This window comes from Apteryx rowi, unplaced genomic scaffold (assembly GCF_003343035.1).
Source record: "Apteryx rowi isolate R43461 unplaced genomic scaffold, aptRow1 scaffold_25, whole genome shotgun sequence".
NCBI classification, from domain to species: domain Eukaryota; kingdom Metazoa; phylum Chordata; class Aves; order Apterygiformes; family Apterygidae; genus Apteryx; species Apteryx rowi.
In genome coordinates, this window is record NW_020448863.1 from 2,076,545 (window position 1) to 2,091,749 (window position 15,205).

The following is a 15,205-nucleotide window of genomic DNA, read 5'->3' on the forward strand; positions in this document are numbered from 1 at the left end:
GCGCAGCGCGCCGCCGCCGCGCCTCGGCACCCCGCGGCCAAACGCCGCCCGCAGCCAGCGGCGGCCCGGAGATAACCCCCGTTTGCCAGCATGATCAAGGTAAGGGGAGCCGGTTTCCTGCCAAAATCCCCTCATCCATCCTTTGGGGGATGCAGAGTAGCAGGGGGACTAGTCCTTGGCAAACAGGCAAAGCCATAGTTCACTGATTTGTATATACCGATTTTAATGCTCTTATGTGTTATTTATGCCCTGTGAAGGAGATTTCAGTCTCCAAGCGGTTTATTGTTTGAGATTCAGAAGCAGGATGTGTGTGATTCCCATCTCTTTCCATGCTGTTTCATTGCAGACGGCATAGGAAAAGAAATAATGAGTAGGGAGGGAGAATGGGGGAAGGGAGGGTGTATAATTTCATCGGGGGGACTTCTTACTATTTGTAATGCGGGACTCTAAATGATTAAAGAAACCTGCAAAGGGTATGGTCTACTGGCAGACATTGTGCTTTTTTATGCCTAGGAGTTCATTACAGGTTTTATGTCTTCCGTTGTACTGAAATTGACTATGGGTGAAACCCAATAATACATATTTTGAGGTTGTGAGTAATTTCAGAAATAGTTTTAGTTAATGGAAGAGGAGTTGTTAGCAGTGAATGCTAACATGAAAGATGAGCATCTGTGGGAGCTATCCTTTTGTAAGTGTCATGTTTATATTCTTGTGCTTGGTGAGGCTGATCTGGGGATTTAAAAAAAAGTCTAGTCTTGCTACTGAAGACAAAGGGCACGGGGTGCTTTTCAGTTAGACTGGGGGAACATCATAGCAACTTTATACCCTGTGGAGCAGCTGCACAAAAAGAAATTCGTGGGTTTTGAAGAATGTCTGTGCTGGGCTGACTGGGAACTTCTCAGCTGCAGCATGATCCCAAAGTTAACAGCTGAGAAGAAACAAGACTGAGTTATTTGCTCTTCTTCAGTAACTACAACAGATGGAATATGAGCACAACAGGTATTTAACTAGCAGGTGTCACCCCAGCTCCTCTCTGCCACTGACTGGAGTATTACTTTCATCGCACCCTGCATCTTAAGAACTTTGCTCTCTTGCATGCATGTCTAGAAGTGGTGCAGGTGCTACTGATGATAGCAGATCTGCAATAGGTGAGTGTCAGACCTCAGGATGCTCTGATTAGTCTCATTTGTACTTTCTGCAACTGGAGAGTGTCAGACCAGTCATTGCAGAAGATCTAAAACTGCTCATGGAAAAAACCCAAGCAGTTTTCCCCTCCAGCCAGAATGCTAAGGGCCAGAATGCAAGTGGGTCAAGGAGTGAGACAGGCTGTCACATTTTATACCATTTTTGTTGTACCTGTTGTGTGACTAGGAAGGAGGGCTGGACTTCAGTCTCCTGGGGCATAATCCAGCACCTGACAGCAATGCTATGCATGCCCATGCAAAAAACAAGTAGCAAACAAGCCATAGACCTGCCCATTTGCTCAAAGCAGCAATGACATCTCATTGGATTCCTTACACATGCACAAAACCTAACTTTGCTTAGTATTTTTTCTGCAGAGAAGACAGCATGAAGCAATAGCTACAGTGCTAGAATATCTGTACACTCTTGTCGCTGGCAAGGGGTGTAGCCATGGGCAAGTCAGTGCTGTCTGGGCCCTTTACCCTTTATTTGCCTCATCTGTTCAGACTGTAAGCTCTTCAGGGTTATGGCTGTCACTGTGTATTTGCAAAGCATGTATCAAAGGGGAAGACCAAATGCAATTTGATTATTAAGATACTTCTGCAAAAAATAATAAAATTATAAAGGTATCAGTGAGCAACAGCATTATTACAGCTCCTTATGCCTTCATCTCCCACTTCGCCATTTCCTGCTTTTAGTCCAAACTCTTCCTTTGCCTTTGAAACATTTCCAGCTGACCATCAGCCCTCTCTTCCTGGGCCTGTTTAAAGGAATATTATATGTAACAAATGAATTGTGCCTCTGGTTTCTGCAATCCTGCCTTGTCCACCTATTGCACTGATTGCTACTGACAGGCCTAGCACTCCCAGCATCATGTGATCAAGTGGATGTTTTGATTTTTCCAACCATGTTGAAATCTGCTACAAATTCATAGGCAAAATGGAAGATTACCATGTCAGAAGGTAGTTTTAATGCAGTTGATATCTTGCTAAACCAGCCCACAGACCGTAGATATCCTTGTTTTAATTCCATAGATGAAAATAATTCAAATGGAGTTCTCCAGCAATGAATTTGTCCCTGGGAGGGCCATGTTAGGAAAGGAGGTATATCAGTTTATTAACTGTGTAAGCACTCAGTTTGAGCTGAATTTGTTCAGCTGTTTTAAAATGATTTATTCAGGCTAGGCATGCTAAAAAATCAAAATAGATATGATTTCTGTTACTTCCTTGTGTTATTCCATTTGCTTAAATGAATAATTGTAGCCAAAGGTGTAGCAAAGTGCAGGTTATTAGTAAGTTTGAACTCTGGAGCTTCAGTGTTGGTAGAATGAAGGGTTAATTCTGTTTACAGACTTTAGGCTTCCTAAGCCAAGCACATGGGGACTTACATCTTCATATGGCGTTGCAGTGACATATTATGTCCTCCACAGTGCTAGATAAGCTAGTCAGAGAGGTGGATGAGCTCAAGCCACTCAGTACTGATTGTGGTATTTGGTAATAAATTGTGGCTCTCCAGCTGCCATGATGGCTGCATGTAGAGATTAAACAGATGGCCTTTACCTTGAATATCTAAATTCCGGTGATACTTGGGCATAAATTAAAGGAATACATGACCATAATTTTTTATTCATAGTCACCTATATGCTAGCAACTTGATACCTCCACTTTTTACAATAGAAATAAGTGAATGGCTGGTCCCATTTACATTGGAAACAATTTTATTGCCTTATGACTTTACCCATTAAAGGGACAAGTAATAGTACCTCGTAAAATAGCGCACCTGTTGTAGAAGCTTAGCAAATATTACCATATGCTTTTGCAAATGAAAATCCAGTGTTATGCTTATGTAAAGGCCTCATGTTGCCCTTTGGTGTGTAAATCAAATGATCCAAAAGAGTAAACATGAAATAAATAATTGAGTTAAATTAACATGAACTAAATAATTAATTAAATATCTTAAAATAGTCAAGAATTTTTACCTGTCTATCTATTGTGCATCTTGGCCCAAGGTTTATTATTGTTTTAACAAACTAATGTCATAATACCCTTGCAACAGTTACTCATTTACTTTTCTTCCCTTGAGGTCTGCTGTCTGTTCCAAGTTTTATTTTAGAGCATACCTAATACATTAATGAAGTGCACCACATGACTTTTTAGTAGGTACACAGCTGATGCTAATTCAGTTTGCCTCTTAGAGCATTTCATACAACTGTTGATAAAAACACTCATTGTAAGCACAGAAAACATTGTTTTTTTGTGGTATAGGAATAGGGTTTAATTCTGCAAGATGCTGATTTTATTCATTTCCATTAGCATTCAGAGAGATCAGTGCCATGCATGTCCTGTCTGTTAAATTTTGCATAGACTGTTCACTGGTCATCACTTCCCTATTAAATGCTTGAATTTGCATTATCCTTCCTGAGATTTATTTATTTATTTATTTATAAGCTTTCATGTTGAGAGGCTGAGGGAGCTGCGTTTGTTCAGTCTGGATAAGATAGCACTTTGGGAGGACATAACAGCAGCTTTCCAAAACCTACTGGGGTTTGTCAAGGAGATGGAGCCAGGCTCCGCTGTGACGTGTAGTGGGAGGACAACAGATAGCAGACATAAATTGAAACAAGAGAGGTTCAGACTGGATATAGGGAAAAAAAATTCTGCATGAGAACAGTCAGGCAGTAGGGCAGATTGCCCAGAGAAGTTGTGCAGCCTCCATCCTTGAAGGTTTTCAAGACCTAACTGGATAAAGCCCCGAATAACTGGTCTGATCTCATAACTGACCTTGCTTTGAGCAAGAGGTTGGACTACAGATTTCCTGAGGTCCCTTCCAACCTGAATTGTCCTGTGATCCTGGACCCTGAAAGTAGCTGCCCAGTAGAAGAGCTTATGAACTAAGATTCTTTCTCCAGTCTTAGTCTTCCACGGGGTAGTGCCGATCAGCATGTGCTTGTCCAGGGCTCTGCTTGGTAGTCCAGAGTCTTTTAACAGTCTACAAAGAACTCTGTACACAGATGGTCTTTAAAGTCACCAGTATAGACAGATTTATTTGTTAAAGGTAATTTCTTTGTCATGTCAATATAGCAGTAATAATTTGCTGCTCTTTAGTACTTTTTACCCTGAGGAACTCAAAGCATTTAACAGTAGAGGTTGAACAGTAATGCTGGAAAGTGTCTTCACAAGAATGCTATTTTATATGGACCCTTTTTTTTTCAAGAGTCTTGTTTCTTTAATTACCTTATTAGGATCTATGGCAAGGTTTATCAATATTCATCAGTGTGTGTACTGCTTGTGCCGAGGAAGAGGACTGCACCTCCCTCCTATAGTCTCAGCACCTTCCCTAAAAGTGCTTTCTTTCCACCATCAGCATTGGGGAGCCAAGCTAGGTCGTCTTCTGTTCTTGTTAGATGCTTTTTTCATATAACATACTGTCTAATTCCATAAATAGGTGTCATTTTTACCAGTAGGAACTGGCCAGGGATGGCAAGAGGAATTTCCTCCAGGAAATATGTTGCTAATGTCAAAGGGAAGTTAAGGAGGTACCTAAGGGATTCAAACAGGAGAAAGTAATTAGGGTGCATAAGGAAGAAGATGGAGAGTAATAATGAAAATATATAAATGCATAGCTCATTTAGTATGCTATGCAAAATCAGCACAAGGAGAAAAGCTGTGGCAGTCAGAGGGGCTCAGCGGGGCAGTGAGAAGGATAGGAGGTTTGGGAGGAAGAAAGACCTGGAACTGTTCACCTTAGAAATGGTGAGGTTTACCTTAGAAAAGGGGTGAGTTATGGGAGACTTCAACAAAAACATGGATCAAAATTTAGCAAGAATTAGTGAGGGATTAGACAATTCAGTAGACAACAAGGATATCCAGGAGTAATTATAGGATTTTGTGTGTGTGTGTATGTGTGTATTAAAACATGCAAATATTTTGAAAGAGTATAAATCCTCATTCTTTAGGACTCAAACCTGACTTGAAAGCAGTGTTACTGTACAATTTGGGAACCTTACAGGCTACTGGGCATGGCATTATTGTGTGAATTAACCCCATGGGTTTAAAAGTGAGTTCCCAGTACAGGACAGCTATATGTTTGGAAGTCAGCTGGATTTGCCCCATGTGCCTTTGATCTGTGGGATCAGACCAGCGTTTGGTGCATAGATGCATATTCATACACAGAAATAGTTTTGCATTTGCCAGAGCTCAGATGATGGGTTCATGTGGCTGTACCTGATTCTGAGTATGGGAAGGGTAGGAAACAGGTTCTAGTTTCAGCTCCTAGAGAGCTACAGACAGTATCTTTGTTGCTGTGGTAGGTATACATCCCTTTCTTTCCCATCGGTCTTATCAATGTCTCCCTGAAAACTAACTTACAGCTTTTTTTAAAGATTTTTTTTTTTAATAACACTGTTGGCTTTTTAAAATAATGACTTGTTTGTTTTAAAATGAATTCGTGAGATCATCTTTTTTAATGCAACTCTGGCTGCAAGAAAAGCTCAATGCACTGTTAGAATTCTTACAGCTTTTGTAAAGGCTCAACAGCTTTTTGAAAAGGGTGAGACTTTTTTTGATTCTTTGGATTATGAACTTTAAATTATTATATTGTAAATATAGAATATAGAAATACCATAAAAAATTTCATACTCCAGCTTTAAAAAAAAGGATTTCTTCCCAAAGTTTTACACAACTACCCATCATCATTCAATTTATGAAAAATTGCATATAGTTCACTTAAAGTCAGCAGCAATAGTATAGTTCATGTTGATGCATGGAGTTTCTCATCCTACAGTATGAGGAAGAAAAGTTTGTAACAAGTTTTAATACCCTCTGCATTCTCAACATGTTTTGCAAGCTAATTGTTAAGTATCTTACCAGATCCATGATGTAGATTCATTTCCCTGATTTTAAAGTTTGAGAAACAGATGGAAAGGTTAGGTTTTTTATCCAGTAAAATCACAGGACATTTTTTTGGATAGGCTCTGGACTTGTTAAATATTCAGAACTATCGTAACCATTTTTGAGAACAGGATTTAGGCTTTTATGTTCCTTAGCAAAATTACCAAGATCACRGTCAGTGCTAGTGTTAGAGGTTGTCTAATGGTATAAAAATGTAATGTGAGCCTCCGTGCACAATATTAGGTAGTAGTAGTAGCATAGAGTGTTACAGCATACAGTGGTTACATAGCCACAAAGGCTATGCTGCAAAGGCTAAGCTGCACAGCTGAATGTGTACAGGCACTCACACAGAATAAAAAAATCACACTGTGCTTAGGCTTATATATTTAATGCATTTATCCTTATTGTCTTAATTATAGTATGCTCTGCTCTCATGTATATAGCATCTGCTTTCTAAGTAGCATGGTTAGATATGCAAGTAGTCTATTTATATGTGCATGGGAGCTAAATTACAGACTCTGCCTTAAACAGGATTAACCATCTTTAGAAACAGAAATGTAGTTTGGGAGACAAATGAAAGAAGGTTTCCCATGCCAGAAAGTATTTTGTTTCTGAAACCATAGGAGAAGTTCATTTGGTTGTTTGACTGCATTGGGTTCAGTTCTGCTTTTCATATCCTTCTATCACAGTTGTGCTTTTTTCTTAAACCGACCCTGTGCTGTGACCTGATCCATAGACCTAGCTTGTTCCTCAGTATTACACAGTGCTCTGATAAATACAGATACAAGTTCTGTAATCTATGCTTTCTCCATATTGAGCAGTGTCTGTACCATTAGAATAGCCCCATTTTTTAATATTATCCTTTGCCTTTCACACCTTTTCAGAGACGATTCAAACATTTACAGGTTGGCTGCTCTACTTGACACTCGGAGACAGAAGTTCAGTAACATCAGCATTCATTTCTGGTTCTTCATTGAACTGAAAATGCTATGTTTACACTTGTGTACTTTATATTTTCTTTTAAGGGATTCTGTTGTAGCCAGCAATGTTTTCATCATGTCAGTTAGCCAAAATATTTATTGTGACATATGTATGAAATGAATATGTTGTGTCATGCCACTTCCAGGTGAACTGGATTCCAACATAAGACATATCAGACCAGATTCTAAATTATATTAAATTGTTCACTAGCTTCATAAGTCCAGAAATGACAGAGACATTCTAGTCAAGACTATTGATATTCATGTGGTACTAAGTTGGACAAAACCTTTGGTTCATGGAGTGTTATAAATAAGTCTTACCAAATTAGACTTCTTGAGCTGAATAGGGCTGCTTGATCTTTGATAGAGATGTTGATCAGTATTTACTCATAATAGGTCTATTTATTATTCTCAGTACTCGTCCCACTTCTTAGTATTTCAAAGTTACCTCTTTTCTAATAGAGATTGTATCACTCTTGTGATGACCTTTTACCATGCAATAATTTTGGCAAAGAGCCTCTGTTTGCTTGATACTTGARTGTCAAGTTTGCTTTGTGTGCTTAATGCTGGCATCTCTACAAATACCTCATCTGTGACCATACCTTTTTCAAGGTCACTTTTAATGTGCTGAGTGATATTTTGCTCTTGACTTCCCTGTGCAGAATCCAGTTTGCTCTGAGCACTGTCAACAAATGTGATAGGTGATTTCAGATGAAGTGCTTGCTCACAAGGTATTTAGAAAGGACCCATAGGGATAACTTTAGTTCTGAAGCATCCAAAATTTTGGAGTGCTATCATGCATGATTTTTGCCCTATCTTAAAGTTATTATACATTGTCAAATATATACTTTGCAGCTGGATTAATCTAGCCTTTGTCACTAGTCTGAAAAATTTTACCTCTTTTGAGCAGACATCATCAAGAAAAGCAGCTTCTTGTGGCTGATATGATTTATGTTGCTCATATGGTGTTTTTCCACATTCAAGGAAGTGATGTGTGACATTGTAGTTGTGTTCTGCTTTGCTTGGATTGTTAGTAAGCTTCCATGTGATTATTTATGTTTCCTTGGTGTTATGGGTTATGCTTACCACCTCTGATTGCACCCACGGAACCTCATAAAGACTGTAAAGTAAGAGAAGTTGCTATCATATTCACAGCTGGATTTCTGTCATGCAAACATGCTTCCTCTCTGTAGTTTGTTGTTAATTTAAACAAGAAAACAAACATCAGGGTATATGCTGTCTTCAACCACATTCCCTGCAGGATAGCTCTGTTCCTAGTGCCTTTTACTTCAGGAAAATGGCTTCAACTTCCTCTATGCTTTTTTGAATTGTGTAAGATTAATTCAGGTGARGGCAGTGTTTGAACACATACCAAAGAACACACCACAAGGATATAATCCAGGCTTTGTTAAAATCCAGGGAGAGATCTCCCACTACTTCAGCCCACTTATTAAAACTCACTGGAGCTAGTATAGATAGGACTTCGGCAGTCATCACCTGTGTGCTGTTATGAAAGAAGCTTGCGTAGGGCATAGCCATATGTGAATAGAGTGCACAGCCAAAAATCACATCAGTCAGTTACACTTGTTCTTCTTCCTTTAGAATTACCTCAACTGTAATGGATATAATGGGTATGTCTCTATACAGAAAAGGAGCTCTAGATTCAGTTCCTCAGGAGCTGTGCACACCCTGTTCCTGCATATGTCAGCCTTCTCTGGAGCAACCTCGGCAAACTCTGAGGCAACAGCCAACATGTGTGTGAAGAGTGCAGGTGGGACAATCTGTGCCTAAATTTCCTGTCTGTAAAAGAGACAGATACTTCTACCTTCCTTCACTTGGGTGTTGTGACTATAGAGCCAGTACTAATTTTTAAGGCTTCCAGTGAGAAGCTTACAGTGAGAAGCTTAATTTAAAGCTTATAAATAATGAAGGTCTCAGTTCTTCTTTGTCTTGAACAAACATTTATAAAATAACTGCAAGAACCATAGGAACTATTCTACCATCAGAATACAAGAGAAAGCACAGTATATGTAATACCCCTAGCCAAAACCTGCTGTCCTTCTCCTTTTTCTGTCCTGGCTTCCATCACCCGTCTCAAGTCACCTATTAGATCACTCAATCCACTGCAAGATTTGAAAGCTCAAGTCAGGGTCCTTCTGCAGCAAGGTGTCCAGGCAGAGCACATATCCAGGTACGTACAGTTCTGCCTGCAAGCTAAAGAAAGTGACTGTGCTAAGCCATTTGAAAAGAACAACGAAGCTTAAGAGGCACGTTGATAAAGAGTACTCTGAATAGTCAGGCAGAGTGTACCTGCAGTATTGAGCCCATTCAGATCCCAGGTTAGATAGCCGCTGCCATGCTTTATCAGCTTTATCTGTTGGACACCTAACAGCTAAACAGGGAACAGGCAGTGACTGCCCTAACAGCCTAACCCTATCAGAGTCAATGCTTCCCATGCTTTTGCACCAGTGGCATTTGATACTCAGTGATGAATTAAATAGGCCATGCAAAATTATCAGGGCTAGATGTGATATCAAGCCAGTATATGTCTGCCCTTCACAGACCAGCAACCACATGCACAGTTGCTGGGCATTTCATTGTACTTGATGTTGTTGGAGAGCCGGTCTGTAAGGTACTGGTTTATTATCTCTAGTGGGAGTGTATGCAGGACTTGTGGGGAAAACAGTAGCTTCTTTCCCCTCCAAAAGCCTTTTTTTTCCCCCTAAGCTTTTGGTTTCAGTGTGTGATTCATCATTGCTCAGTGTCTTATGTAAACCTTTATTCCAGTGCAAAATGGACTTAAATGGGACATGCTCTGAGCACTGTGAGAATAGCTACAAATGACTGCAGAGTACAGGCCAGTGATTAAGGTCTGATCCTGTATTCCTTCTGTTACCACTGTAGTTATGAGAGATTGGGCACAGGAGTATGTTCTCAAATGCAAGTTTTCATCTATTAGCTCTTCAAGCATGTCAGTTCTCTTTTTGGAACACATCACTGTATCTGCTGTGGTTTGTTTTTTTCCCTAGGAGTCTACAGTGATTTATTTGCAAACTATAGAAGCTGTCCTCTCCCCCACGAAATTATCTGTTTCCAGTTCTAAGCCTTCAGTTACTCTTCAGATAATGATTTTGTTTGTCTCTGCTACATATATGTTTGTATTGTTAACATTATCATTTGCTAATTACATCACATCAAAACACTTGCCTCGGTCATCAGCTGTAGTATCAGTGTGTGCTTTCAGGGAAAATCAGGGAATTTCACAAATAAACTCTTAACTATATTTTATGCATTTTAGACCAGATCTGTACTAGACCTGTATAGTTGTTTCAGTATACAAGGTGTTGGCAGTATAACCCATGCTGGATCCCTGAGGAAAATAAGCAGAATTTTTTTCATTGTGCTTACACTCACCTTTGTTAGTAGAACAGTGCAATTAAAAATGTATCTCATAGCTCTGGTTAATGTTACTATAAAATCTTAAGATGCTAATTTAGTACCTGGGTTTATGGAATGTGAAATGTTAGAAAGGATAATCAACAGAAACTGCTTTGTGTTTAATAGTAAAGCTGTTCTACCCTGGTAGGGGAGGATAGATATAACATTTATGCTCTTTCTTGTTGCCAGTGTGATGTAAAAGATTTCATATCAACAAGAATTGGGCCCAAACAATAAAATCATGATGCCTATAGATTTGGTTTTATTTTGTTTGAGCAACAACCATATCACAGCCATAAAACACTATCTGTTCAGAAAACAGGCAGATGAATTTATAGGTCAACCAGATCCAGTTGGCTGCTTTAATATGTTTTTCTTTATGCCGTTCTAGCAAACAAGGCACTTGTTAAAAACCTAATTAGTGCTAGAGCAGACAAACAAACCAACAAAAGAAGCGCTTACAGGCACTGTTCATAACAGTTAGAGATGGAAGAGATCCATTAGGTCATCCCCTCTATTCTCCTAATAAAACAAGACTGTTTTCTCCAGTGAGAAGGGAAGAGTCAGTGAGCTGAGCAAAAGGGTGAAGACGGAGGAAATGGCACTAGGGAGTGACAGAATAACAGAAGGTTCATAGAAAGGGAAACAAAAGTAAAAACAGTATGAGCAATGAGCTTCGAAAATAAGGTTAAAGCAGATTGCCTTTGGAGGTCATTTGGGAAGAAGGTTTCTTTATAGTACTTATCTAGTTATGTAAAGAAAATAGGAAGTAGGATTGTATGGTTGTGCAGGGAATATATCAAGACAGAACTAATAAGGGAATAAAGGGACACCAAACAGAATTACATAGCTGCTTTATGCCCTGTGTTGGGGGAGTCTGGTGGCAGGTTTTCAACACCTTTGAACTGGGAACAATCACATTTTACACTCCAGGTTCACAGCTTATGTTGTAAGTTTTCCAAAATATCTGGCAGAATAGTTTTAGCTTGAAACTAAATACAATCCTGTCAGGTTCTTCTTAGAGTTACTTGCAACAAATTAAAATGATTTTATATTTCTAGTGTGCTCTTTTCTCCCCTCTAGCCTTCTTTGTAATCCAGTTTATCAAGCAAACATTCCTTTTGAGTTTCAGAAGTAGTTATCCTTCACCTTGCCTAGTCTTGCTGTATACCTTTCAGGTGAGCTGATATGCCTAACCTGTTGTACAAGAAAGCTTGTTACTGAACTCATTCAAAAATTCATTTAAGCACTGCATCAAAAAATTGTCATTCTTTCCTGGAGAGGTTTCTCACCTGACTCCTGACTGCAGTGACTCTACTTCGGCAGCATTGTGCTGCATTTGTTTAATCTTTTAAAACCAACTTACTCTGCTTTTAGAGTTGTGATAGCTATTAATGCTACTAAATATGAATCTTGGATAGAGTACCAATATTTCAATTGCTCTCTGTTCTCCATTTTAAAGTTTTTCTAACCAATAAGTTGTGCTAGTATAATCTGAATTGTCTTTTATGTAAATACCRTAGAGATATTTGTTTTAAGAGAAGCATATTTCAGTTTTATTTAAACTGCTTCTTAAATTGTTTTAAACTAAACCAGATAAACTACTCAAGTCAGAGGATAAGTGCCTGCACATTCTTTTGCACTAATTTAATGATATCTTTTTTAAATTCAACCTTAATTTTTGAAATGCAGTTTTCTTGAATGAAGAAATTTGTGCATGTTCTAAGCTCTGGTGCTTTCATGCCAAGGTCATCATTAAATCATCAGGAAGTTTGCTTTCTTTTTTTCTGCTAGTTGCCTTGTATTTTCCTTTATTCTATGCCCTTATTACACTGCCTGTCTGTGTAACCAGCATTAGTACCAGCTCAAGGGATGGTCTTGAACAAGAAGCCATGGTAAAGTGATAATGCTCAGCAGTCAAGGCATCAATGCAGATACATGTCAGGTAAGAGTAGTCTTAGAGAGAAATACATGGGAAGTGCAGAAGTCAACACAAACAAGAATTCTTCTTGATGAACTAAGTATAAATCTAAGCACTGAAGTGGCCTGTGATGAATTGCCCTCTTTTTTCTGTGTGTTCTGATCTATGTATACATTGCGGCATGTCAATGGAGCTGCTCTGGGATTTGTGCTGTACCTATTCTGTGGATTCATTATTTAAGCCTATCAAGCCAATACCTAAAGTGTGTGCCAAGCTAACAAGCAAAGATATCTCAAGGATCTCTGTTTGGCTTGATAAGTGGTTAGAAATACAATTTAAGAGGTAGTTTTCTTATCCTTTCTTTCTTGTTGATTTTGAAAAGAGAATATTTAAAAGAAGTAGTGTGGATGAGATTTTGTCATGGTAGTATATGGTAAGGCATGCTGTCCTGTAAGCAGCCCAGCCTGATGAACTCACCTGGTGACATTCACGTGGTGACACACACGTATATGTTCACATTCATATCCATACAATATACAGACACTTTAAAAATATTATTTGTATACCATACAGTTACTCCCATGGCACGTGAAGGTAAGCATGCCTGGCTGTTGGATAACATAAATGAGTTTCTCAAGCTCTAGAAGTCTTTCATAAAGGTCATTAACTAAAAGTCTTTTTAGTTTATGTTAAAAGTAATATTGTATGACTCAGCCCTACAGCAGTATTCAGATTTTCTCTCTCAATCTGACAATGGGTTGATGTTTTTTATTTTTTAAGCAGTGAACATCATTCTGCTTTCAGTAGCCCTTTTTCTGCAAATTCATATTTTATGTGGTATGGCTGTCAGATCATATTAGCATTTTCTGCAGAGAAATAAATGATGTTTTCAAATCATGGAAATGCTTTATATGAAAGGAGCAACACAGAATGTGCGGCACTTGTGCACATTGGACTCTTATTTTATACCTGGAACAGAAGGGCAACTATGATTTTATGGGTGTGAATGCATGAGTACCTGTTGTCACACACGTAATTTGGTTCCCCTGTAGGCAGTACCATCATATAAACCATGTTTAATTGTACTGAATGCATTAATCTGCTAGATATCTGAAATCACAGATAAATATTCTAATTTCATTATCCTCCCAAAGTAAATTAGAGCATAAAATCTTTATTAGACACTTAATAGCCAGAAGCAAGCACGGAAAAAAGCAGTAAGACACTGTTTTAGCTTGGAGAAATGTCTCAGAAAGAACATTCTCCATCGAAGACTGGTTTTCATATGGCCTCTGACTGAGAAGCTATCATTCTATCTTTACAGGGCCCTGATGGCTGCCACAGGATAGTGTTGGTTGTATGCTTTTCTGCGTAGCAGGAGATGGGATCATCTCAATAGAAGGGGCTATATGCCACCACAGCTGTGCATCTCTGGCTTATTTGCTTCTTTAGGTTCTCCTCCCCCATGAATAGCCAACAGCTGCCAACAAAGCACTGCCTACAATTCTAGCCTTCCTAGGCAGCAGCAGCAGCAGCCTGAAATTGGTTTTTCTGATGTTCCCTGTCACTGGCAGTGCTCTAAACAGGGCACGGGTGGTGTTGATGAAATTCTGGGTCACAGTGGAGACATCAGAGATATCTGTGGACTGACTTGTTTAAGGACACACTGGGTCATTTCATTCATATTTAGGGAGGTATTTACACAGAATTTCAGATTAGATGTTCACAGTCATATTATCAAGAAAGCTGCACTCTGATCTGAACGCCTTAATGAAATGCATAGATTATCCTAAGTTTTGGGGCGTTAGCAGCCCTGAGAACACTGCCAAAGAAAGACATGAGCATTGACAAAGATCAGCTGCATCAGTTCAGTAGGGATGAGAAACCAAAAAGATGACTAAGGAGTTTCTGAAACTGCAGATCTTGAGCTGTTTTAAAAAACAGTAAATACAATTTCCTAGCTGATAGTGTGGACTCTATAGAAATTATTTGCAATATATTTTTTTTACTCTTACCTTCCACTAAGGGAAAGGGTTTTTTATTCCCCAGTGGTGAGAAGAGTTATCAAACAACCTGGAAAACAAAGTGAGGATAGCACTGATTAAAGAATTGTTTCTTTGAAAAAGAGTGACAGATTACATCGCACATGGAGGCAACTGCAAAATCTTGTGATGATTGGTACCAGACTTGGTATGTTCCATCACACATTGAGAAGAACCCTGTAATAGGCCTTACATATCCTTTACATTAGAATTAAGTTGGAAGTAAGTACTACTGCGCGGCAGCGCTATAAGCCAGCTGAGTTCATTGTGATTACTTTTTAAACACGAAGGATTTGCAATAATAATAATTATACCATTGAGCTGCTCTATAACAATAAATAAAAAAAATAATTTTCACCAGGTCTTTATTTTGATAGTGTTTTTCAGTAATACAATGACTTATAAAACCCATTTTTTAAGGTAGCTAATTCAATCTAAGGTGTATACTTTACACTTTTTGCTCATATAAGCTTTACAGTAACTAACATCAGTGTGCAAGTTCAAAATTACCCAATTTTTTGAAGGAAAATGGTGAAATACTGTGATATTTCAAGTTTACAAAGAGCAGCTCCATATACCATAAAAATGGTTGTTGGTTCTCCACTGCAACATAGAAAATACTGTCATGCCAACGTAGTTGCACAGCATCTTAATATTTTGGGCTGGGACGGGTTCTACAAACTCGAGTGGCTTTTAAGGAAGCTCTGACACAGTATCTTAAATGTATCTTCAGGATAATGTCAGTATTGTAAT

At 38.8% G+C, this 15,205-nt stretch overlaps 1 protein-coding gene across 1 annotated transcript in view; it reads left to right on the forward strand.

The window, feature by feature from the left end:
- The first annotated feature begins 37 nt into the window (after window positions 1-37).
- Window positions 38-15,205, forward strand: part of BCAT1 (branched chain amino acid transaminase 1) — a 66,849-nt gene continuing 51,681 nt past the window's right edge. The window contains exon 1 of the mRNA XM_026066904.1: window positions 38-99. Within this exon, the coding sequence (XP_025922689.1) occupies window positions 91-99 (9 nt within the window). The 5' untranslated portion in view covers window positions 38-90. The remainder of the gene's footprint in view (window positions 100-15,205) is intronic.